Consider the following 24,473-nt stretch of genomic DNA (forward strand, 5'->3'; position numbering starts at 1 on the left):
ATAGTAATCTCTCCAATGAATTTAAAACCCTCTTCTGGCAGCGGAAAGAAAGCTTAGAATACAAGCTGCAATGTAATCTAGCTAGAAATACCTGGAAAAAAATCAATGAAGTTGAATAATTGCTAGATAAATTATCGAGTAGAAATGGCGAGTTGAATGAAAGGAGAGTTTAACTGCACAGTGCACACTCAAGATTGTGCAGTGTGACTCATTTTAAATTGATGTTGAACTTTTCTAGAACCTTGGGTTGTAGATATACTGTAGCTAGCTGTCTTGCCTGTCTGGCATATTTCATCTACTGCTAGCAGAGCTTGCATTATACCAATACAGTTTTGAGTGGTGCAACCACTCCCTTACGGAGCTATGTGTGTGGCTGGCTGGCTGGGTGGCTGGCTGGGTGCCTGGGTCTGAGCACGAAAACAGCATGGTTGTTTTTCACCACCTGTGCGCAACCTAACACACACACAAACGCACATATCAACGGAATTAGATTTTGGGTGTGAGGGTACAGTAGAGGGACCCCCACACGGTAAATGTCTCCACACACCGGGTGCGAATTCGGAAAAACGTGCCCGGTGTGCAACCACCTTAACTCTGTAATTTCTCAACCTTTTCGGACGTGGGGCGGCTCGGCGGAATCGGCCCGGCCCCCTGGCTGTGGTCCTGTGGGCCTGGAATTTCCGGGGACCCCCCGGGGACCCCTTCACGGAGTTGCATCACACACTTCACACAGGTGTGATTTTTAAGAACTTCCTAGCCTGTAACACAAATAGTCATTTCACTTTATCAAGGTGATGTGCCTGGAAAGGAGACAGCTTAGGTGGTTCGGGCATCTGGTTAGGATACCTCTCGGGCGTCTCCCTAGGGAGGTCCTCGATGCACGTCCCAATGGGAGGAGAACCCGGGGCAGACCAAGGCGCAGAATGAGGGATTACATCGACTCACTGGCCTTGGAACGTCTCTGGATCCCCCAGGAGGAAGTCACTAATGTTGCTCTGGAGAAGGAAGTCTGGAGCTCTCTGGTGGAGCTGTTGCCCTCACGACCCATGAACTACGGATAAGCGGTTGAAGATGGATGGATGGATGGATGGATGGATGGATGTGCCAGTCCAGGACTCTGCTTTGTGTCAGTGCGTTAATGTTCTAAAAGTGTGCTTTTGAGATGTGTTTCACCATGAAATGAGTGAATGAATGGAATTGCTACTTCTGCTTTGTAGAGCACAGAAGGAAAAAAATAAAGGTTTGGTCTTATACAACCCTGGGTTCTACAAAAGTTCAGCTTTAACGTTGAACCCTGGGGCTGCCTTTTAGACTACTCAAATCAGGTAAACATTTCCCAGCGAGGGGGGCTGGATGAGGGGGATTTAGTTCTCATTGGATTGTGTCTTTCTGTCTCTTCTCTGGATCTTTTCAGCGATGAACTCCTTAGGCATGGAGAGTAGAGCAGGCCCAGAAGGGGTGCAGTGCAGAGCGTGGGACAGAAAGTACACCTGTGTGCCTGGCCAGACAGCGTGCTCCTGATCTGCCTGGACAGACTCAACATCAACATCCCATCATCCCCGCCGAGGAGGCACAGCACTGCAGGAGAGTCTGACACAGTGAGAGGAGCAGGACCCAGTGAGGATAAACACAGCTCTGTCTCTGTGAAGAGGCTAACTCAAACAGCAAAGACAATTTTAACATTGTCAACGATTCCTCATTAACTTGAGAAGTACTGTGCGTGTGTGTATGTGTGTGTGTGTGTGTGTGTGTGTGTGTGTGTGTGTGTGTGTGTGTGTGTGTGTGTGTGTGTGTGTGTGTGTGTGTGTGTGTGTGTGTGTGTGTGTGTGTGTGTGTGTGTGTGTGTGTGCGCTGTAAACTTGCCTCTTGCCTAATGTGTTAAAGTGAGCATGAAGAGTCATTTAGTTTCTGTACTTAAATAGATATCAGTCAAACCTTTATTATGAATGAATATTTTAACTTTAGAGTCTCGAAACTGGGCAACTTGAACAAGCCACGGTCACAACAAAATGAATGAGCATGACAGAGAAAATTAGGAGGACGTTTCAAAGGACAGGACTGTCTGTCTTTAAGCATGAGACAGTGGGCAGGAGCCATTTAATTGACTGTCTTGGAGGAATTAGGCCTGCACAATATCAGAGATGGTTCTGAACAGATGGCCTATGATTGTCAAACGTCACAGGTTAATAACCGCATGTGCCTTTGTGGTTTTCAGAGGGAAAGTGAGAAATTAGTGGGAGGCACTCTGTCAGAAAATTACAGACTGACCTATATGAGTAAGTCTCGTTACTGCAGAGAATCCTGCTCAGACTGTGGCGGAGGGCATATACAATATACTAAAGTAAGACTTAATACAATATACTAAAGTAAGACTTAATTGCAAAAAACTAGTATCTGGTGCATTTTCTGGAATTTGAACCGATAGTATACTGTAAAAATTAAATCAAGCCAAAATCAGAAGTGCAGTGGAGATCCTTGACTAAATTGCCCACAGCAGTTTGCATATATATTCATTATAATGTAAACAATATACATTAGTGTCTAGTTGTGTTTCTCCAAGATACTCATTGTTGTCCCTTGTACCTTAATACCACCGCAGCATTTATTATTCTCGTTATGCTTCTTTTAACGGTTATCACTGAATATACACAGATTGATTCTAACAGCAACACTGGATATGGCATTACAAGATATGGCATTACAGCACATGTGAAATATATTTTCTATTGAAGGATCCTGATTGCTTTTAATCGCTTTCGAATTATTCGGAAAATGCATGTGGGTTTGCCGATGGCAGGGCGAGTGGAAAGAGAGGAAGTGAATATAGTAAACCCAAATGTTATTTAAGGAGAGGTGAGACTGTATAAATACTGTGGATGCCAACCCGCTTCTGACATATTTAAACACACTAAGGTGCAGGCAGTGATGTCACTCGCCACTATATACTTTATATTCGTCATCAGCTTCCTACTACTGAAAAGACTGTGTTGCTGCTTCTGTGAAATTCAAGTGCAAAAATAACAATATGGATTTTGTTGTTACGGTCAAACAGTTGATCATCATCTACCCAGAGATAAAAAACAATTGTGTATAAGAACTGTATGTATAATGAACTGAGGTCAGAGAAAGTTTACTGTGCAGATGAGTCCCCTGTTCTTTTTCTCGCCTTTCCTCAGACCACATGCTATTTCCAGGCCTGGCCTGGTTTCTAGGAATATCACAACCACAAGATCCTTCAGCTGTATAAACTAAACATCACAATGATTCAGGAATGGCCCAGGGTGACCCTAGAGGGGCTTTTGAATATGTTTCATTAGAATTAGTTGCTTTCTGGGCAGCTTCACAAACTGCCTATCAGCAGACCTACTGTACTGTATATTATACTATTTATGAGGGCGACATTTGACAAAACAATTACAGACAGAAAGGTGAGGAAATAGAAGACATTTACTTTGCTGCCCTTCAAGTCTGGCACGATGCCAAGGGTCTGGGTACAGGAAGTGATGTCAGCCCATGTGCCAGTTAGGAACAAATCTGATATTCCCACAAAGCCATTTCCGAAGACAAACAAACAGGCCCTTCCCCCAGTGTGTTTCTAGTTCCCAGCATCTTTCAGTAAAACTAAACAAAAATATGATTTCTTCAAATCGACACAACTCTTATTTCACAAAAACATGGCCTTGTGTATTGAAAATCACAGTATAAAGTTGTTCGTAAAGAAAAGGAGTTTGAATAAGCCTGTTCAAGTTTGCAGAGACATCATAAGGTGGGATTGATTACAGCAAAGGCAAGTAGGAGACAGGGGGGATTCATAGGACTGTTGTCTGTGTCAATATGTCTGCTTTCCAAATGGAGGCATCCTCATATGAACCAGGGGATTAAATCAATCCTGCACTCTTCTGAGTTCTCGACTGCAGGGCAAGATTCCCATGGACCATGGGCCACGCAAACACACTTTCAGGAGCACAATATTCTGCCTGCTTGTGTTTTTCCAAGGGGCTTTGGACTAAAGAATCACTAGCCCTGCAGTGTTGTTACTGCTGTAACTCACTCACCCTCAAGCCATGGGCCACAAATACAGGAAGTGAATAAAGCCTTTCATTGGGATAGAGTGAGTCGTATTCATTGGACTGCCTATGAAAAGGATTCATCATGAAGCAATCCAGAGCAGTAAAATTGGAAAAGAGGAGGTTGTTGGAATGGGATGAAGGGGGCGTGGGGGTGGGGGGGGGGGGGTTCTGTTGGTAGCCCGGTTGCCCTGAACTCCATCAGGGAAGTCATAAACTTTCCCATCAAAGCGTGAAATCCAAGGCCAAATGTCCCACAAACCTGTCTACAGCCAAGCATCACCCAAATACTCCACAATGACAAATTAATCCCCGGTTAGTTGTTGGCTGGCACGAAATAGAAAGAAACCCTAGCTTGAGGGACACTGGCTGAGACCTTGTCTAGTCGAGTTAGGGAGCAAATGTGAGGATGGTTACACAAGCAAAGCTTTGTTCAGTTGCAGAGCACCCTAACAGGTGCTTAAACAATAAACTATATTGCAGCAACAATCAACCCATTGACTAAAGACTGAAATAATCACATCAGTACCATTTCTCAGAGTACATTAGATGTACAGTAGATGTACAGTATGTTTAGTATGTTTAGTTGACAACCGGTGTTGCGCAACCAAGTAAGCTCCTGCAGCACACTCTGATATCAGTTGCAATCTTTATGTCTTTGTTTAATAAAGATGGCTCAGATCTGAGAGAAGAGAGGTGTGGAAGTGAGTGATTCTTGTGGTAAAGCCAAGGAGACCGGTTTCTATTCAGCAGCTCTAAAAACATCTCTGCAGTCAGCACCTGTTGGTAAAACATCTCGGACCATGACCAATTATGAACAGCATATTGAACAAGGGTGAACAGAGAACCAACGTTTGGGAGGTGGGTTCTAGTCTACCTAAACGCAGACATACAGTAAATCAGTAAAGGGTCTTTGAAGAGACGGTTGACATGGCTGCGTTCCCCCAGGAACACGGGAGCCAGTGTAAAATGAGACAGCTGGGAGACCTTGACCAGAACACGTATGCACATGACGACTGAAGATTTTACAGCCTGTATTATCACAGTATATTTCCCTACTGATGGGTGCTGACATGTGCTCTCTGGTCGTGCACTATCAAAAGAGCAAAACGCTGTCAACACAGACAGGAAGCAAAGATTCCCCATTCCTGCATCTAACACGAGGGATAGGGGCTACACAGCAACGAGAAACAGTATTTTAGACGGTGCACAGAGTATAAGCCAAGGGGTAGAACATCCCATTTCAAAATGGCAGTAAATTGAAGCAAATTAGTGTGAATATTATGTGGTTGAAGAATTTTGGATCTACAGTAGCTTTAATGGTATTCCTCGCTGCAGGATTAAAGGGCCCCAAGATACTGTAGGAACCAACCTTGAAAACAGTGGGTAGGTATAATGTACAGTAGGTGGTGATATGGCCAACATTGAAATATTTAGCTGTGATATTAGCTGACAGAACTAGCATGTCCTCCTACCCGAATTCTCCGTCCACTGGTCAGACTGGGAAGGGAAATAAGAGGGCCTCTCATGGCACTGAGAATGCTCTAATGAATGTACTGACACTTCAAGGGCATCTCATCCATCAACCACAGGAGTGCGGCCTTTTATTCCAGCCTGGCAGGGTTTCGGGAGCATGCAGCCCCTTAACCTTGATTCATACCCAGTGGGGGTGTGGACGCCGAATGCCACTTGTCCTGCCCTGATTCTTCTCAGTATGGCTTCTTTTCTGAATGACCTGCCCTCCCGGCGGTCCTCATTGTTGTTCATGTTCTTCCCCTTTTCCTACCATGAACAGCCAGGCTGGTTAATACATGACATTCCCTCCCATGTCACTTGAAGCCTTCAATAGCACTTGTTCATTCAAGCTGTGAATCCCCAGCTAATCTAAAGCCTGATTTAAACTTCTTGGACGCACAACCGAGTTTATTATTTTTCAATGCAAGTATCGCGGCGAAAGTATTGCGTTGAAAATCGAGTTCAATATGCCCATTGGCCGTATAATAACTGAACTCGATCCTCATTCCCAGGCTCTCGCTTGACTGGTCTATGGGGCTGTCAAAGATGTCAACAGAAAGTGAAAAGATGATACAGTAGTTGTGCGGTAGTTAAAGTAGTTTCACTCATGGAAGGACATAACAGACCTTGCTCAAGCCTAATTAGCCGTAAAGGGCCACTTCACCCCTTTTACAACCAGATCTTATTTTAATGATGTTTGGGAGACAAGAAACACTTTCCTGGGGTTTTTATGCGCGTAATATGTGTTTTTAGATATTTTAGTATTTCCAAGTGTCCTTGATGTCATGGATACTGGGCTCACTTACTTCCTGGACTACATAAGACAGCGTAAGACAGCCCTCTCCCTATCCACAAGGAGGAGCAGTGCACCAGTGTCCATGACATCATGGAGTGACGTCCATGGACACTTTGAAATACTGAAATATCTAAAAACACTTTACCCACAGAAAAAACCCCAGGAAAGTGTTTCTTGTCTCCCAAACATCATTAAAATAAGATCTGGTTGCAAAAGGGGTGAAGTGGCCCTTTAAGGACATACCTATAGCTAACTTATAAGGTTGAGTAACACTAACAGGCTTCAGGGTAAAATTAACACTGTAAACTCCCACGAATTGATAGTTGAGATGTTTTTGTATGTTCTGCATCATGTTGCGACATGCCTAAAGGAGCATAAAACACAACATGCTGGTAAGAGTCACAGTGGTAATAGCTGTCACAAGTCTAAAATGCTTGCAGTTGCTTTCTCAGTGTTACAACATTTGAAATCATTTACAGTATATAAGTATACACACACACACAAACACGGATGGATGCATAGAGACAAAGTTATCGTGATAGAAATGCACATTTGTGCAGAAATTAGTAGATTACATCATAATAAGCATGGGCTAACTCATTCTCCAACACACCCATTAGGATGGAATTAGAATGTTAAGGAATACATGTAATTGCTATTCAATTCATACAAACATGATCGCTGACAGTTGCCAGCATTGACATCCATCATTGGGAGTTAAGACCGCAAAGAATTGTTTAAAGCTGCAATCCGTTTAGTTTGTTTTACTTTGAATTTCTACCCCACATTTCTGCCATACAGAAATCCAGAGGATACATTGCGTGTTGAACTTCATGCAATACCACTTGTCAACCATAGGATCAAAATGTCTTAATAGAAATGCAGGGAGATGTTGTATTAACAACAGATTAGTTAAAATAACACTCTACTCACCCCCCAAAAAGGTTATAGAATGCTTTAGGGTATCGAATAAGGTTTTTGTTTGCATTTCTTTTGTCTGACGGTGGGACAAAATAAATCTCATTAAACGTAATAACTAAAAAGTTTTTTTGAGAACCAGCGGGTTGCCATCAAGTGTGTGTTAAGAGCCAAACAATGTTGGGCCTTTGTGCCAATGTTCAGAGCCCAGTGTGCAGGAGAAGAGGTGACAGAGGGCAGGGCAGATGCAGTGGTTTCACACACACTCAATGGGAACGCATTCCACTGGGGCTCCGTGTCTTCTTGGAGAGGGGTGGGCAAAGAAGAACGACATGTCAAATGCCACTCTGCCTCATGTATCAACACATACAAAGGACCTGGGAGGGATGGCCTCTTCTACTAGACAAGCTAATAAATAAAGAATGCAGGGGGAATAATGAGTTGGCTAGACCGTTGCGTAGACAATGCACAGTATGGTTACGGACAGAACTGCGGAGTGAAATGACAACAGAAGACCAATTTAAGGAAATTGGGTTCCCCAATAGGCGTGCCATTTGCAGCCCGCGAGAACCAACTGTCCGGCCCACACCAGCCTCTGTCAATTTCTTTTCTCTTATTCTTTTCTTTTTCCATTTTTTTCTTTCTTTTTGGGGGGTAGTAAAAGTTACAGGTACAGGTGATATGAAATGTGTGCTTAGCTTACCATAATCACAAAGTGCATTTCATCAAGCCATTTCAAAAATAGGAAGCTAATTGTCCAGCTAAATGTGTCCACATCACACCCACCCTAGCCACGAACCTTGCGTTCACTCCACTGGCTCTCCATCGCATGTTTTTCATTTATTTATTATTTTCAACTGTGCAAAAGCGATATAATGTGAGTCCAATGCTTTCTAATTCAAAACCTATTCTGCAAGTGTTTCCATACCCCATTTGCGCATTTCAGTTTTTTCGATATAGACCCACATCCACCTCGTTCAAGTACAAAAGCGTTTGAGAAAAAAAAAAGTGCATAATTTCGATCATATTCAAGGGCTTTTGGAGGGAAATGAGACTCCAGTTACTTTACTGCAGAGGAGAGTTGCGTGTCTGTGTCCAGCTGATGCTCGTTGATGCATCAAGGAAGGCAATTATGTTTCTGCAACTGTCAAATAGGTCTTTGGTCTATTCTAACATGAATTAATTAATAAAATAAAAAAAGGTTTGCGGTTTGTGCACACGGCAGCTAGACATAATTTGGCTCTTGGGGAAAATGGTTTTGGTTTTGGAACGATTCCTGTTGGGAACGCATGCCCCTCCTCTCCGGTTATGCAATACCCGTTGTCAGAGTGCGTACTTTTTGCAGTACCCATTAGTGTGTACACACGCACGCGCGAGTGTGTGTGCGCGCACTGCTCAGATAAAAAACTACTCTAATCTTATTTATTGCACCGAGCGAGGACGGCCTAGTGTCATTGGAAGCATGCCACTATTTTCCAAACAAATGTTCCGACATCGGGACACAGTCTTTCAGCACAACTTATCTGAGGGGGGATGGTGGGGGTGGAGGTGAGGCCCCGAGAGGGTCTGGCCTGACGAAAGAAACCACCTGGTAGCCTTCAGCTGGCGTCCTACGCTAAGACTGTTTTCACAGATAATATACCATCACCAGGCAGGCTAAGAGTTACACACTCACAAGTTATCGCCTCTTCAGTACTGTAGGTAACAGATGTGGTTGTTAAAATTAGGATCTACTTGGAAAAACAAAAAAATAGGCAACTAGACAATACAGATGACAGGTCAGATGACTATGCCGAGTCCTAGATCACAAATTACGGATATGTGTGTGACCGATATAACATAGAGCTGTGCATAGTTGAGCGTTGTTTGATTTGCCATTTTTATCCCCCTCTAGTGCAGGGGTTCTCAACCTTTTTGGCTGGGGACCCCCGGAAATGCTTTGGCCATGTCTCGCGACCCCCACCCCGCCCCCCTATACATCATAAATAAATTCTGAATTCTTATTAATGTACTATGTGTACATTTCCAGCCATTCAGTTGCAAAAAAAGAAAAGGTTGAGAACCCCTGCTCTAGTGGACACTGGGCACATTTGGATAGAGTGACATACATACCTACACAAATAGACAGCTCCATTATTACAAAAGCTTCGCAGTCACGCGTCGCACTGATCCATTATAAAGGGTTATTGCTTGGTGATTGCACAAGACAGACACCAGTGAATTCATCAAGAATCTCTCCCAAACAGGATATCCAACTTCTTATCAGGGATAGTGCCAGTGAGAGTTCAACTCATTTATTGTGGCTCTCCGTTTCTTCAATGAACACTCACACTCCACATTACTCTCTAACGCTACCCCCCCCCCCCCACACACACACACACACACACACACACACACACACACACACACCCTCCAACACCAGCAGTGTGCGTTTTTTTCTTTTTTTTTTCTTTTCATAAGCCAGTGAAACACAATGGAAAATGCAGGATCACCCCAGCTGTCTCCCATTACTGGCTCTGGCTGAAATTATTTACACGGCTGCTTACTGGAACTATGGAGGGAGAGGGAGGGGACGTATGTGCGTTCTTATTGCAAGGCTGGGGAGGTATGTGTGATGTGACTTGTTTATCTACAGACACCACAGGTCCCATGCTATAGATCCACTCCCCCTGTGTGTGTGTGTGTGTGTGTGTGTGTGTGTGTGTGTGTGTGTGTGTGTGTGTGTGTGTGTGTGTGCACGGCACGCGCGCACAAGTGAGTGTGTGTGTGTGTGTGTGTGTGCGCAAGTGAGTGTGAGTGAGTGTCCGTGTCAGAATGAGAAATTGGTTAAATTGACCACAAGCCAAAACACACTTTTAAGAAATCCCAAATCAACTAAACCCACAAACCAACATATAGATCGCCTTTCATTAACCACAGATAATAAAACGGAGTAACCATCGGCTCAATTATAAACCAACGCAGGGCATTGGGTTCCTCGCTCTTCTCCTCGCTGGGATTGTTGAGATAAAGGGCTCGCCATGGGGGAGGGCAGATCTGTAATTAGAGACACACGGGACTCCCGTTGCTATGTAAACATCTCTACCACTCTCCCTAGCAGCAGCGCGCGGCCTCTGTGCCGTGCCGCTCTGACTCCGCGCATGAATCACGCGGCAACATCTGGGTTTAACGCGCTGGGAGGACCTTGGCATGCTGTACGTGTGTGGAGTGTGTCTTTTTGGACCGACCGACCCTCTGCTACGTCTGTCTGCCTCTCTCCTCCTCTCTCCTCTCGGGTTACAGCAGTTGCACAACAGGGTTTTTGGCAGTCCCCATTGCCTGAAAGGAAGGCCTGCGGATAGCAATGAGAGTTTACAGTCCAACTTTTCGCTCAACTGTGGGTGAAAGCATTAACGACAGCTTTTTTGGCATATTGAAGCATCAGTGAGCAATGTACTGTACCAAGTGGTGGAGTTTTCCACTAAAGGTACCACAAGTGCAAAAAAGAGCTCTGTACAGGAAAGATAAGCATCTATAAGCCAAATTTATAGTTCATTTTTTGACACTAGCCAAAAATAACTGATTTTCAAGAAAAAGGCAGACACTGTCACCCTGTATATGGTTGGACTTTGAAAAGGAGTGAGATCACTATCTATATACACTATTTGCTTTATATGTGCATTTGGCACTCCTGCTCCAATGACTAAAGAGAGATCCTCACCAATTGTGTTCTCCTTCATCGAGCCACAGCAGGATAATACAAACTATGGAAATACATGGCAGGAGTAGTGTCTCTGCGCTCAGTGTGTGTGTGTACTGTGTGTGTGTGTGTGTGTGTGTGTGTGTGTGTGCGTGCGTGCGTGCGTGCGTGCGTGCGTGCGTGCGTGCGTGCGTGCGTGCGTGCGTGCGTGCGTGCGTGCGTGCGTGCGTGCGTGCGTGCGTGCGTGCGTGCGTGCGTGCGTGCGTGCGTGCGCGTCACTGCGTGCGTTTCAGCCTTCAGCAAACCACCAGCTCAGCGTTGTGCCTGCAGTACAACCAGCATCCTGTCGGAGCTGTTTTTGGCAAGTGCCTCAAATTAATATCTGGCACGGCTCCCTCACAGGGCTTTATTTCATTGCGAAACCTGAAGTCTGCACAAAAAACTAAAAAACTAAATGGCCATAATATATCCTTCAGAAAACAGAAAATTTGGCGAGGTGGGGAAAGGCATAATATGGAAAATAGCAATAGAGCCACACACAGAAAAGGCCAAAACAGTAAAAGGAGAGGAAAGCAGTAGAGGACACATACTTGAACAGTAAAAGGAGAGGAAAGCAGTAGAGGACACATACTTGAACAGTAAAAGGAGAGGAAAGGTGGATGTCAAGGTGCTTCTTGTGTGACTTCTCAGAGTTATGGTGAAGTCTCGATCCTGAATCGCATTACGATGCGCGAAGACAAATCTAAACATTACGTAAGAACTGTCCTGGCAAGTTTACACAGATGCTGCAAAATGATGTGGCACAGACGACAGAGCATAGAGACAGAGAGGGAGTAGAGGTGAAAGACGCCACAGTGATGCTGCATGCCACTACTGTGGTAACCAAGGAGGTTTGTAAACACCACATGTAAATGAGATGATATTCTCTAACCTTAAAATGGATCAGTGGACAATAACTGAAACCAATGATATTTTATTTTACGTCGGGATACCTCATCCAGGACAGGCTTCAGACGCGCCTCCTGAGGAGACTTGGCTCAGATCTGAACCCATTTGATTTGGCATTAGGAACCCGTTGCAACCGCATGCCGTTGCTGAAGTTGGCCTCAGGCAGGGTTGGAACCCACAACCTTCCGCATGAAAGGCATATGCTCTAACCACTACACTAGGGCAGCCAATAACTTTAACCAGTGATTCTCAGAATAAATGTAACTCTGAGAGTGTACAAATGGTTGTGGGTCCAAGTTGTCCAATATTCCATTCGTACACTCTCTGAGAAGACGGAGATACAGACATGCAAGGGTCCATTGGTTTTCAACTTCGCTGGAGAATCCCCTAAGGAAAATTCGGAAGCCGTCATAGCCAATTAGAATGGAATCAGACAAATGGCCTGATGGAGTTAGGTGAGGGGGAGACTCGGGAATACGTACATTATGTGTCATCTTGTGTGCACCCTGCATGGTGTGTACATTTGGGGCAGAGGTTCTTCCTTGGCCTACTGGGAGTGTGTGCGCATGTGCCAAGTTTATCATTTAGTGCCGGAGATTAGCTGACTGATGGACACACAGGCTGACGGGGGCGAAAACATACTAGTCTCTTGCGGCCAGCCGTCCGGCCCTCGGGAGAAAACAATGCTGGCAGGCGTTTTCTATAAGGAAGAGTTCAGTGGAAATGTTTGTGCAGAAGCTCATTGTGTTCGAGATCCAGGCATTGTGGTAGAAATGCAATTTGAACCAAAGTAGATGCTACCTACAGTACACGGCTATTGTTTCTGTAATAGAGAGCTGAGCGACATGTGGTTTGAACCTCCAAAGAGAGAGTAGAAAAATAATCACTTGAATAATAGCTAAGAGGCGGTGATCAAACTGAAGGCTTTGAGAAAATGCACGCCCATCAAAATATAAGATAATACATCTTTAGCTCCTTCTTGTGTTTACACACCATTGACTGCAGCCCCCCCCCCCCCCCCTGCACACAACGGCTATGCATTGTTTGACAGGGTCACTTGAAGTTGTATAACAAGAAGGATGGTCTCAGTGCCCCAGATTAACAATCTTTAGTTTTTTCTTTTCTAGGTCATAACAGTACACGCTTTTGGCACTTTCAAAGTGGCATTCATATTTTTGGCATTTTATTTTAACCAAACATTTTCAACAATAAATTTGTCCTGCAGGGCTTACGTGGTTAAAACAACAAAGCGCATTTGCTATGCACTGTGAGATGAATGTGATATACTGCAGACTCAAATCAACCACAGGTTTTCTGCATGCATCTTCATAGCTGTTTACTTGTTTAGTTTAGTCTTTCTCCCTCCCAGATTGGTTTGTCCTGCCAATATCAATAAATTATTGGGTCTTTGCCGTTGTGTAAATATTCTACAATCTGGCAGATACATGTGGACACGCTGTGAGATTTAAACTGTCAGCACATTCTTAATGCAAAATCCCCCCACAGCACGCACACGCACACGCACACACACACACACACACACACACACACACACACACACACACACACACACCCTCCACAATACTCTTGTCTAGGGCGGAGAAAGGCATGCTGGGAGATACAGCGGAAAATCCCATAGCGTGGGGAAATTTGCGATTGCCTGACAAAACAGGCAATACTAGAAACACCACGATGGGGCCTGTAATGCAAAACTGACATGGGAGTGATCAGCCTTATGAAGACTGGAGTGTGTTTATCCCTGCGCAACTAAAATGACATGCTGTTCCTCTCAGTGAGGAAAGCATTTCACTTGCTTAGATGAATATACAAACATGCGAACATGATGGAGCCTCTCCTTTCTCTGAGCTCATAAAGAAACAGAACTTACCTGCTGATGCCAGGCAACACATGGCAAGAAGCATCAAGGGGCGTTTCCACATTCCGGCCATCGTCTATTTATCCACCTCCTTGTTTTCACAATGACACCTTCGTATGAAGCAGTGTAAGGGCATACAGCCTCAACTCGCCAGCTGCAAAGAGAACCACAACAAGGAAGAGTCAGTGGATGGTGGGTAGCAGAGTTCGATTTGTAACAAAATCCTGAGTTGGGGAAATATTCTTAACCACTTAAGCCTCTATACTTCCTCTATAACAAATTGTGAAAATATGCCAAGCTCCCAATGCATTAAGTTTGTAGATCGAGTTTTTTATCAAACATAAATATCAAATAAATGAGTGTACATTTTCCAAAAGTGAATGCATATTTAATTCAGTCTGACAGGGGATATCAAAAGCAGAGGCATGGATCCCCCCAGCAAATGGAACCCCTGGGTGGTACCGTTCTACTAGCATGACCAAACTGCAGGGAATTGGGGCCTTTATAATATCCCCCCATGGCCTTGATGAGGTCAGACAAGGGAGACAGCGGTCTGGAGAACGGGGGATTAAACTAGGAGGGCTAATTGGACGTCACGCGAGCTTCAAAGCACCGCATACAGCACACACCTTCCCTTGCCCACAGCCGGTCAGAGAGAGCATGGGATGGCGAGCTGGCTTGCTGGGTGCGAAACACTTGTTGAACATGACACGCGTTATTTAACAGACTTTAATTAAGAATGTCAGGAAATACTGGGTCCTCCACTGGGGTCTTGAGTAAGCAGCTTAGTGCAACCGTGCTAAACGCCATGACCTTGGCTGAACTCTTAACCAGACTGGTCCACACTGACCACCATGTCAGAAAGAAGAGATGCACTCTGCAAGCCATGGGGATGACAAACATAGCGGGTCTGCCTTTAAAATAGAGGCCAGGGTCAAATTTTTCTCAGTTACCCAAGAAAATGAGGCAAAATAATAATTAATTAAATTAAATTAAATTCTAGCCTATATTTTCTCCCATGGGTCTATACTAGGCCTCCTGCTCATTTCCCTGCACATGAAATTTCTTTGAATCAGAATTGTATTAATGTGGGTGAGGGTTTTTAAAAAACAAGGAGATGCAAATTTGAAGATCAGATATCTACAGCATAAACCAGCAAGGTACAGTACATGAGGTTAGACATGCATAATGTGCAAGGTGGTAACACTTTGAGAGGTTTCCGGAAAATAGCCAATCTACAAGCTCACAACGCATCACAGCGTGACACGTTGTGAGCGTATTACTGTATATCTGATATTTCCGCCAAATGAATTCGCCTCAGAATAATGAGTAGGGATGGAGCTCGATAACAGATACCCGGAAAAATCCGATAACAAGCATATTGAGTAGTAGAGTACCCGTTATCAATAAGCTTTGGGCTTATCAAGCCTGTTATCGAGCATAGCGGCCCATGACGTCATGTTTAAACAATCAAGACAAGAGGCGATCAGGAAATAAATGTAATCATCCATGCTGGCACAAACATGTCTGTCTAAAAGTGTATTGATACCTGCCAACCAGTGCTGTCCAGGTAAACAAAATTTCACTTTTAATGTGACGGTACACATATCAACCAGTAAACAGTTTCGTTAATATTATTTTATTGGTAAAAAGGTCAATTGCCTTTCGTCTATTGCCTAGGCCCACTACACTGCTCGATATTGGGCTCGATAAGAACCCGGCTCGATAAGCCTGATCGATAAGGTGCTCGTTATCAATAAAAATTAACAAGCTCCATCCCTAATAATAAGGCTGGGTTTGTGTCGTTAAGCATCAAGATCGATGAGGTGGTATTCATCCACATTTGAAGCACAGAAATGTTTCTAACAAGACCAAATTTGATGGATTTAATGGATTAATTGAAGCGTATCTCAAACTGTTGGAAGTGCCTCCTAGATGGGGATGACTGAACTGCAGCAGGGTAAAAAAAGGGCAGAAGAGACCACAGATTACTCTGCAATTCTCTGCTGACCGCTTTTACAACAAATGCATTAAATATTCATTCCACAGTGACATGCTGTGTGTACCAAATGACAAGAAGTAGACTCCAAGTCTACATTTTCAGTAAATGGATAGAAACGTCAATATGTATTACTGTAAGTTGCACACATCTGACGTTTCCTGACATGAGTCACATGACATCTTCAAGGCTGTTCATTCCAGTATTCCAGCCACAGTAACCACAGTCAGTCTCAACCTTTTGTCAAATACGGAAGATGTAAGTTTTCAAGCGGATGTTTTCGATGCAGCCTTAAATCAAGTTTTTAGAAAGTATTTGTCAAAGAAATGCAGGAATCATCACATCACTGATGGGACGCTTGTTTTACAGCGCCGGCTACTACTAGTAGGGCGGTGTTACCATTGGTCCGAACGACAACCTACCTCAAACCCTAACCTAACCATAACCACAAGCACGGAGCAGCGCATCCCTCACCAACCTTAATCCGGTCGTTTTAATGGACCCTCACCAACCTTAAAGCTGTCCTATCCAGAATTTACAGTAAAAGCCGGGTCTTCCGGCACTGCATGAGAGACCAATTTTGTACCACTGCCAATAAACCTTCCCCATGGCTTCCCCATTTGGTTAGGGGACCTACTACTTGTCAATCAGTAGGTGTCCTACGACTCCTACCCAAAACCTACCGGGGTCTACATTTCTCAGGCCAGTTCCATCCACTGCAAATGTGGCGATTATATTATAAAACTGTACCATACAGATACAGAACATTTCAGATTGCAGCTTCATGGTCTGAATTAATCATTTATTGATGTGTGTAGTCAAGAATGTACGTAATATTACGTCATTTGCTTTCATAAAGTGACTGCCAATGCTGACCAGTAATCAACTGGACCTAAATCTTCTATGGTCATGTAATTCCTGAGCATGACCCGTTTTGTCTTTAACGGCCAAGCTACACCAGGCAATTTTGTGCGCGTGCGTATGTGTTTACTGCGCGCGTTTACTGCGCGCGTACAGTGCGTTTGGATAGGACCAAATATATGTCAATGATACTAGCTACACCAGACGCACGGATACCGCAGGCCATCCTACGCGTGCTCTAAAAATAGGATCGGTTCTAAAATACGTGCGTATGCCCCCATACGCGCGTATCTATATATCCTCCCGGAAGGTCCCGCACAAACCTGCCGCGCGTCTGACAGATGGATGTAGCCAGGGCATTTGGCTTACGCACGCACGGTCCGCGCGTTTAGAGTAAACAGGCGAGAAAAGCCTGGTGTAGCTTGGCCGTTACTGGTGCAGTGCTTGAGTCTTGACAGCTACTGTAGCATATCATGAGCTGTGCCCATCATTACATAACTGGAAATTATGAGGATTACACAAAATGAAAGCATGTTTAAGAACTGTAGTGCAACAAAACCACAAAACAACACAAAGTCTTTCAGAACACAGTAATTAGATTCTGACAAGCATTAACACCACTATCATGTTGAACTGTGACATGAGCTACCTTGTTCAGCTATCCAGCTCAGTGTTTTTCAGTCTCTAAATGTGAAATTGGTCCCTCATTTGCCTGTATTATACATGCTACTGTATGTAGAATACTAGACCAGTCAATTTCATTAGATTCACTTCATCAATTATTCAAACTGGCACCCCTATTTTGGTCATGTCATTATAGGTGAGATTCTTCAAAACCATTCCAAACATTGCGAACATGCTATTTCCGTAGCACAAAAGTACAACACAAGGCTTAAGTTATTTTGACCAATCTGTATGGTAGAGTAGAGTATGTTTAACATTTTAAATATAACTAACACAACCGTTGTCATTGCATTTGGTCTCTCTGCTCTTTTATTGAGAATTTTAGATCCTGTGATCTGGTAGGACCAGTACTGGTTGAAAAGTGACACATGCCTGGGTTCGAATCCCCAGTAGGACATGAAAGTTAATGTTATCCAGCAAAATGGGATTGCTTGCAATATTGGCTTGCTTCAATACAGGCATGTGAACAAAGTGAGAGAACCGGTGGTGCTACTGTACATTTGCTCATGCTTATCTGTTAACATGTATGCTGAGTTAAGGCTTCTCTGGCCAACATATGAGCACAGAGCAAAGTGAGTGGGGGGAACAGATGGAGCCCTATGCAGACCTGACTCAGTTGAGGTGAACCGTAGAGGATGCATGGGAAGCAAGATGCACAAAGCACCAAGGTGCATCACTCTGTAGCACAAGCAGCTGCACAGGACAAAAGAGTCTTTCACTCTGGGGCAGCTGCAGGGGCCTGGGAAGTCATTTTGGAGGATCACGACAAATATTACACTTCCAGCTAGTCAAGGAGAGCCAATGCCATTCGTTTGATTTGTGCTCCCCCCCACCCCATCACACACACACACACACACAAACACACACACACACACACACACACACACACACACACACACACACACACCACCATCCCACACCATACACTCCACCTTCACCCCAGGACTAAATGGAGGTAAACTGAGTTGAGCTCTCTGATGTGAGCCAAAGGCCACATCAAAGCAAAGTTCACCCAAACTATAAAGTGCAATCTCACCCATTTGCAACACCCACGTTCAGTTATAAGGCAGAGGACATAACTGATATAAATGCACACAATAATAAACTACATGGATTTTCTACTTTAGCAGTCGAATCACCTCATGTGACTTTTCCTCAACCTTAACCACCTGAGCAGAGCAACTATTTAGCTCGAAAAGCGATCTGGAAAATACATCAAAACACACAGACCCTAGAAAGTAGGCTACTCCACAGACCACACCAGCGGTGGCCGAACGGTTTGTGGAGCAGTCTTGATATCAGAAGGTTGCTAGTTCGTATCCCCGGACCGGCACGTTAAAATTACCACCGTTGAAGTGCCCTTGAGCAAGGCATTGAACACCTACCATGAAATGTTCTATGTGCAGGGCCTGGCTGTAAACAAGTTCTTGAGCTTAGTCCAGTTACCCTGGGTAAACATGGTAACTTTGCTTTACTTTGAGTCGTCTCTATGGTAGACGTATGGTCACTTTAATGTGAAAGCTGTGCCATCACATATTCATATCCTAGAAAAGCGGCCTTGGATCCAGAGGCAGATATCGCTGTAATCACAAAGTCCTGAGTAATACTTAATTTATGCTGCGTCGTATGACGGGTTCACGTGCTGAACATAGCTGATCTACAAGCTCATAACGTGTATAAATTTGTCTTTAAGAGGCAACACACAAGCATGGGAGGTGTCTCTCCCAATAATGCCTCTATCTTTGCTGAGTTTTTTTCATGTACAGTAGGCTACTACTCAAAACTGTCTACTCCCACAAACGCATAACCTGCACACAAGCCTCAAATACACAAACAGTGTGTGTGTGTGTGTGTGTGTGTGTGTGTGTGTGTGTGTGTGTGTGTGTGTGTGTGTGTGTGTGTGTGTGTGTGTGTGTGTGTGTGTGTGTGTGTGTGTGTGTGTGTGTGTGTGTGTGTGTGTGTGTTAGTCTTACGAGTCAAAGCACATTGAGCAGCCTACTGTAATGTACAATAGCCTATATGTAGTCTACATAAGCTACAGTAATACACATTTATCTCTCAAACTGCACAGAGCTGAGCACCCTGCAGTGACAGAACACACAGACTTGATGCATGTCATGACGCATTGTTTCAGGCAAAGCCTCAACTTGTGACTTTCCTGACTTAACGATGAGTCAGTGAGTGAACCCATCTAAACATGTTTCAGAACACCTACATGACATGTCTGTGCCCGGCATTGGCTTATAGTTTCAAGACCTCGAGAAGAACATGTGCCCTGTTCCTGCACTGGACTAGGATCGCGTCCCACTATAACCGTAGTTGCTGTATCCCCCCCTACAATGTGTCCATTAGGGCTGGGAAATATAATATATCAATATTATAACAATATGGTGATTGAATAAAGAATGTCTGGAGCAACTTATGCTCTTAAAAACTTTTATTTTTATTTTTATCACATGGTGCAAAGCACAGCAACAAACGACAATGTTTCGATGTCAGATTACATCTTCGTCAGGTCATGGAACATCCCTTTAACGATATGGTAACATGAGATATCGTAATATGGGTTAATCACTTAGTGCTATTTTATACTTTCAAAGCTCTTCAAAATAGCGAAAATGGTGAATCTACGAGCTCACATCATGTTGTACACATGTTCCCATGGACACATTAGCACATCCTGAACTCTTTACATTCTAACATTCACCAGCACCACACTACATGACTTCATAATACTCACCTTATACTATGGACTGCAATGGAAACGAGATGTAAGCTTTTTTTAGTTATTCTTTTGATTATGGTGGGTCAGATGTATGTTACTGTGACATTTATTTTATGATCAATAAAGATATCTATCTATCTATCTATCTATCTATCTATCTATCTATCTATCTATCTATCTATCTATCAATCAAGAGTTGCATGATTACAGCATGAGCAAGCATGTTATGAGCTTGTAGATAATAAATAGAATATTGTCACAAAAACAATATTGAGGTATTTAGTCATAAATATCATATTTGGTTTTGTCCATATCACCCAGCCCTAGTCTCCCTCCACTCCACTTGAGCTTGATATCCCCACCGTATAGCAAGTAAGAATAAACTAGGCTAGCTAGTACAACGGCTAGTCGGCTACATGTAAATAATGGCTTAATTGCCCCTCAATGTTACTTCCAAGTTTTAAATAAAGCCAGGTTATGATTGAAATCTTCATTTATTCTTGAAAAGAGCATTGAGGTTTACCCTAATTTGCAATGCTGACAAGATTACACACACACACAACAATTAAGACGTATACAGATATAAAACACAGCAACAACAAAATAAAAATAAAACAGAGAACTAGTAAAAGCATGCCAATTCTATGTTCTTATTCAGGACAGTAGTTATGCAGAATCAATGGACAAGGGTGGGCTTCTTTACATTCATATTTGGTTCTATGATAGACCAATGTGCAGATCCTCTACAAGATCCACACATAACAGCTAGTAATATAATGGCCAATTTGAAATACTATCTTTGAGGAATAAGTCCTGGAAAAAAATACATTTTGAATACTTGACAAGAACAAGAGGAAAATCAAATATTGTGGTGTATTCACATTATAGCTGCTATCCAGAGTCACTGAATATTTAGAATTATGTTCTATAGATTGTTGGAAAATAATGGTTTGTAGCTTTCAAAATGATAACTGACATTATTTCCACTTTCCAGATAATTACTATTGAGATTTTTTTTTTATTGTCAGTTTTACTATAGTTTATAGCTATATAGCTTAATCTTACAATTGGCTTGAATTGTTATGGTAATACATCGGAATTAAACAAATGGTGGTCACAGTACAGATATTGGAACAGTAATCAGGTTCTCAGCCCACTACAAAAAAGGGGGCCCATCTGATTAATAATAGCACTTATAGGTCTGAGCTTATGCCCTCTAGGATTTTGAGAAGAGGTCGCAATGTCACAGTGAATGGCAATGAATTATTCACTAATTAGCCAGCCTACACTAATTTCCTCATGGTCATTCAGCTAGCTTCATTTTCATTAGCAATATCCCGTATATATTTGTCTCAAAATTGTCTGTATAATCTTTATATTGTACTGTACGTAGACCACTGTATGTAGACGATGTAATTCAATTAATTGATCATGTTTCGCGACTCCCGAACCAAATTTCCAACACAGATCTATGATCTGAGACTGTCAGGATGAAGTGATGGTTGCTCAGTCACAGAAGCATGGGCAGTAAACAACAAGGGAGGACGGACGTGCTGGGCAGGCTCGCACTTTTCTATCCGCTGACAATAAGAATCCCCAGCGCAAATGATGAGCATTGAGCAATGAGCACTAATCGTGCCAGATGTTCTAGTGGTAAATAATAACCTAAACACGCCGATGACGCATGGATCCACTCTAAGTCAACTATAAACGCAAAGAATAACGATGTCACACTCGATCACAACAAATTCTGGTTTGGACTCCGGTCTCCGGACACTGGATATGAAACTATTTGAACATGGACATCAACAGCTATAGGTTTCTATAGGATCTAAACTAGACAGATGTTGAACTCATATTCAACTCCCATTTTTGACATAGCGATAGCGAAGATAATACGATATTCATAATAAGTATATTTTTCGAACAGTCTGGTGATGCAGGTATTTAAAAAGCAAAACAAACAAACAATGTATATTTCATGATTTACTTTAAGATCTGACGTACCATGCAAATGATCTTCAGAAAATGTCCAAGCAGCCTACGGTTTAACACGGTTCAAGTTGCTGTCGATCTCAGTTGATGCGAAAGTTTTTGTATCGTATCGTTCCTCTGTCGGCAAGGAAATCACACCACTCCGTTGTTGTAAAAACAGCCGTGGACGGAGATGCTGTTTAACAAACATCTGAATAAACAGTCCTCTGCCTCAAAACTTTTAAACACTTATCTCATTTCTGATTCTGACTGTGTACTTCATTTGGGGGTGGGGCTTGAGGGAGGAGGCTGTGGTCGGGGGACGCCTGCAGCACAGCAACACAAGTTCATAGCCTACTAATAAGTCTATATCCATCACTACATTGGGTAGTATAGTGCCCCTCTGATAAGTAAACTGGGTGTTGAAGTAGCTAATATGCTGCCATACAAATTCAGAACTGAAATAGGCCTACCATTTCCATACCTATAATATGGAAAAGGGTCAGGGCCGGACTACCGTTTATTTTTATTTTTTATGATTTGAAATTGTAAACTATTGCAATCCAATTCAAGTGAGATTTATGTTTAGTTGTATATTTAGTATTATGGTTAAAACATTGAGAGCTTCTGCTCTGCTGTCTTAAGCTTGTGTTAAATTAAGCCTGCCTGCACAGTGTCTGTCTGTCTGTCTGTCTGTCTGTCTGTCTGTCTGTCTGTCTGTCTGTCTGTCTGTCTGTCTGTCTGTGTGTGTGTGTGTGTGTGTGTGTGTGTGTGTGTGTGTGTGTGTCTCTCTCTCTCTCTCTCTCTCTCTCTCTCTCTCTCTCTCCCCCCAAAATTACACCAAACTTTAAACAAAATACCCACAATATTTGATGTAAAACTGGCAACTTAGTGCACTATTAGTGGCTTTACTCTTTCAACGTTATTGCTCAACTCTCTTACTGTGATATTATTAGAGCACATTGTGAAATATTTTGCTGTAAAACTGCATTAGTGCACTACTGGCTACTAGTGGCTGCATTCATTCAGCGACTAGTCTGTCTGCCTGCCTGCCTCTCTTTTGGGGGGGCTGGGTACCCCAAATTTACAGAGAAATTAAAACAACGCAGCCCAGGGCGGACCTGCACATTTGTCTAGCCCGGGGCCCTTGGGAGGAAAAATCCGGCCCTGAAAATAGCCTTGATGTTTGGCATTGAAACATTCTGACATACTGATACTGAATTCCGCAACTGAACCTGTTGTAAACATTTAAACCTAATTTTCATTTGGTTTATCGCTTTTTAGCCTTTTGGCTAAAATCAAGTATCTATTCTGTTCTTAAAATCTGATAGGCATAATATTTGATTGAAGTAGTTAATAATAACATCACAATCATTAACCCTTTATCCATTTATATGTTGGCTATTACAAATATTTAATACTTTAATACCGTGCACTAAATCACATGATTGCTTCCAAAAGTTAATTTATTTGCAGTAATGAGGGAATAAGAGTGATAAAAACCGATACCGAGCTGATCGAGTGAGCTCTCTGAAGCTTTATTTCTCCCTGTAGGCCTACAATGAGAAGGGTCTCTGCGGTGAAATAGCAAGGAGGATCCCCATCTTTACTGTCTTTACTGTCACAAGTGAAAAAAAGTGTGTCAAATTTGTTTTTGTGCATAGTTCCCATCATGTTATTTTTTCCTAGAAAACAAAGAAAGGGAAGAAGAGAGAGAGGGGGGGGGGGGTTAGAAGATCAAGGCAAGAAAGAAAATTTAGAAGCTTGATCAAACACAAACAGCACACTCGTATAGGGTCCCACAGCTAATTTTACAAACGGCGCAGTCGTTATCTTATTTACAATACAAATAACGGGTTTGTACCCAGTATGTATTCCAAGCCTCCCTGCTTGGCACTCAGCATCAAGGGGTTGGATTGGGGGGTCAAATCAACTGAGTGCGACACGGCTGCAGCTCACCACTCCAAGAGATGGGTCAAATGCGGAGAACACATTTCATTTTCCATTTTTGTGTGACAAATCGTACGACTTATACAGTATATATGGTGCGTGAGCAGCCACTGCAATATATAAGGTGCAGCAGGGCATTATTCAAGGTGCAGGACGTTATTCAAGCCAAGGTGCAACATTGTTCAAGGTGCATAGACCGCGGTGGTTCAAGAAGAGCTAAATCCAAGTCAACTAGTCCCTGGTATAATCCACAGTAGGTTCAGGGAGAGCAAAAAGAAGGTCTAACTTAAGGCCTGCCTGTGACTGTCATCAGGCATCAGGCCGAGCAAGGCATTGCCCGTCATCAGGCTGCTGAGCAAGACTCATGCCTTGCTCAGCAACCTGATGGCAGACTCATGCCCTGCTTCAGCAATATGACAGCTGTCGGTTCTTTACTTGGACAAAACTATGTATCAATGTCCCTAACATGGTCTGACACGTG

General features: G+C 43.2%; 1 protein-coding gene across 1 annotated transcript in view; it reads right to left on the minus strand.

Moving 5' to 3' along the window:
• Window positions 1–22,305, minus strand: part of tgfbr3 (transforming growth factor, beta receptor III) — a 98,239-nt gene extending 75,934 nt beyond the window's left edge. Inside the window, exons 1-2 of the mRNA XM_083767637.1 lie at window positions 22,076–22,305; window positions 13,812–13,953 (exon numbers count right to left, since the gene is read on the minus strand). Of these exons, the coding sequence (XP_083623763.1) occupies window positions 13,812–13,872 (61 nt within the window). The 5' untranslated portion in view covers window positions 13,873–13,953; window positions 22,076–22,305. The remainder of the gene's footprint in view (window positions 1–13,811; window positions 13,954–22,075) is intronic.
• Between the last annotated feature and the right edge of the window lie 2,168 nt (window positions 22,306–24,473).

Source organism: Protomyctophum parallelum (assembly GCF_964188405.1).
Source record: "Protomyctophum parallelum genome assembly, chromosome: 6".
Lineage (NCBI taxonomy): Eukaryota > Metazoa > Chordata > Actinopteri > Myctophiformes > Myctophidae > Protomyctophum > Protomyctophum parallelum.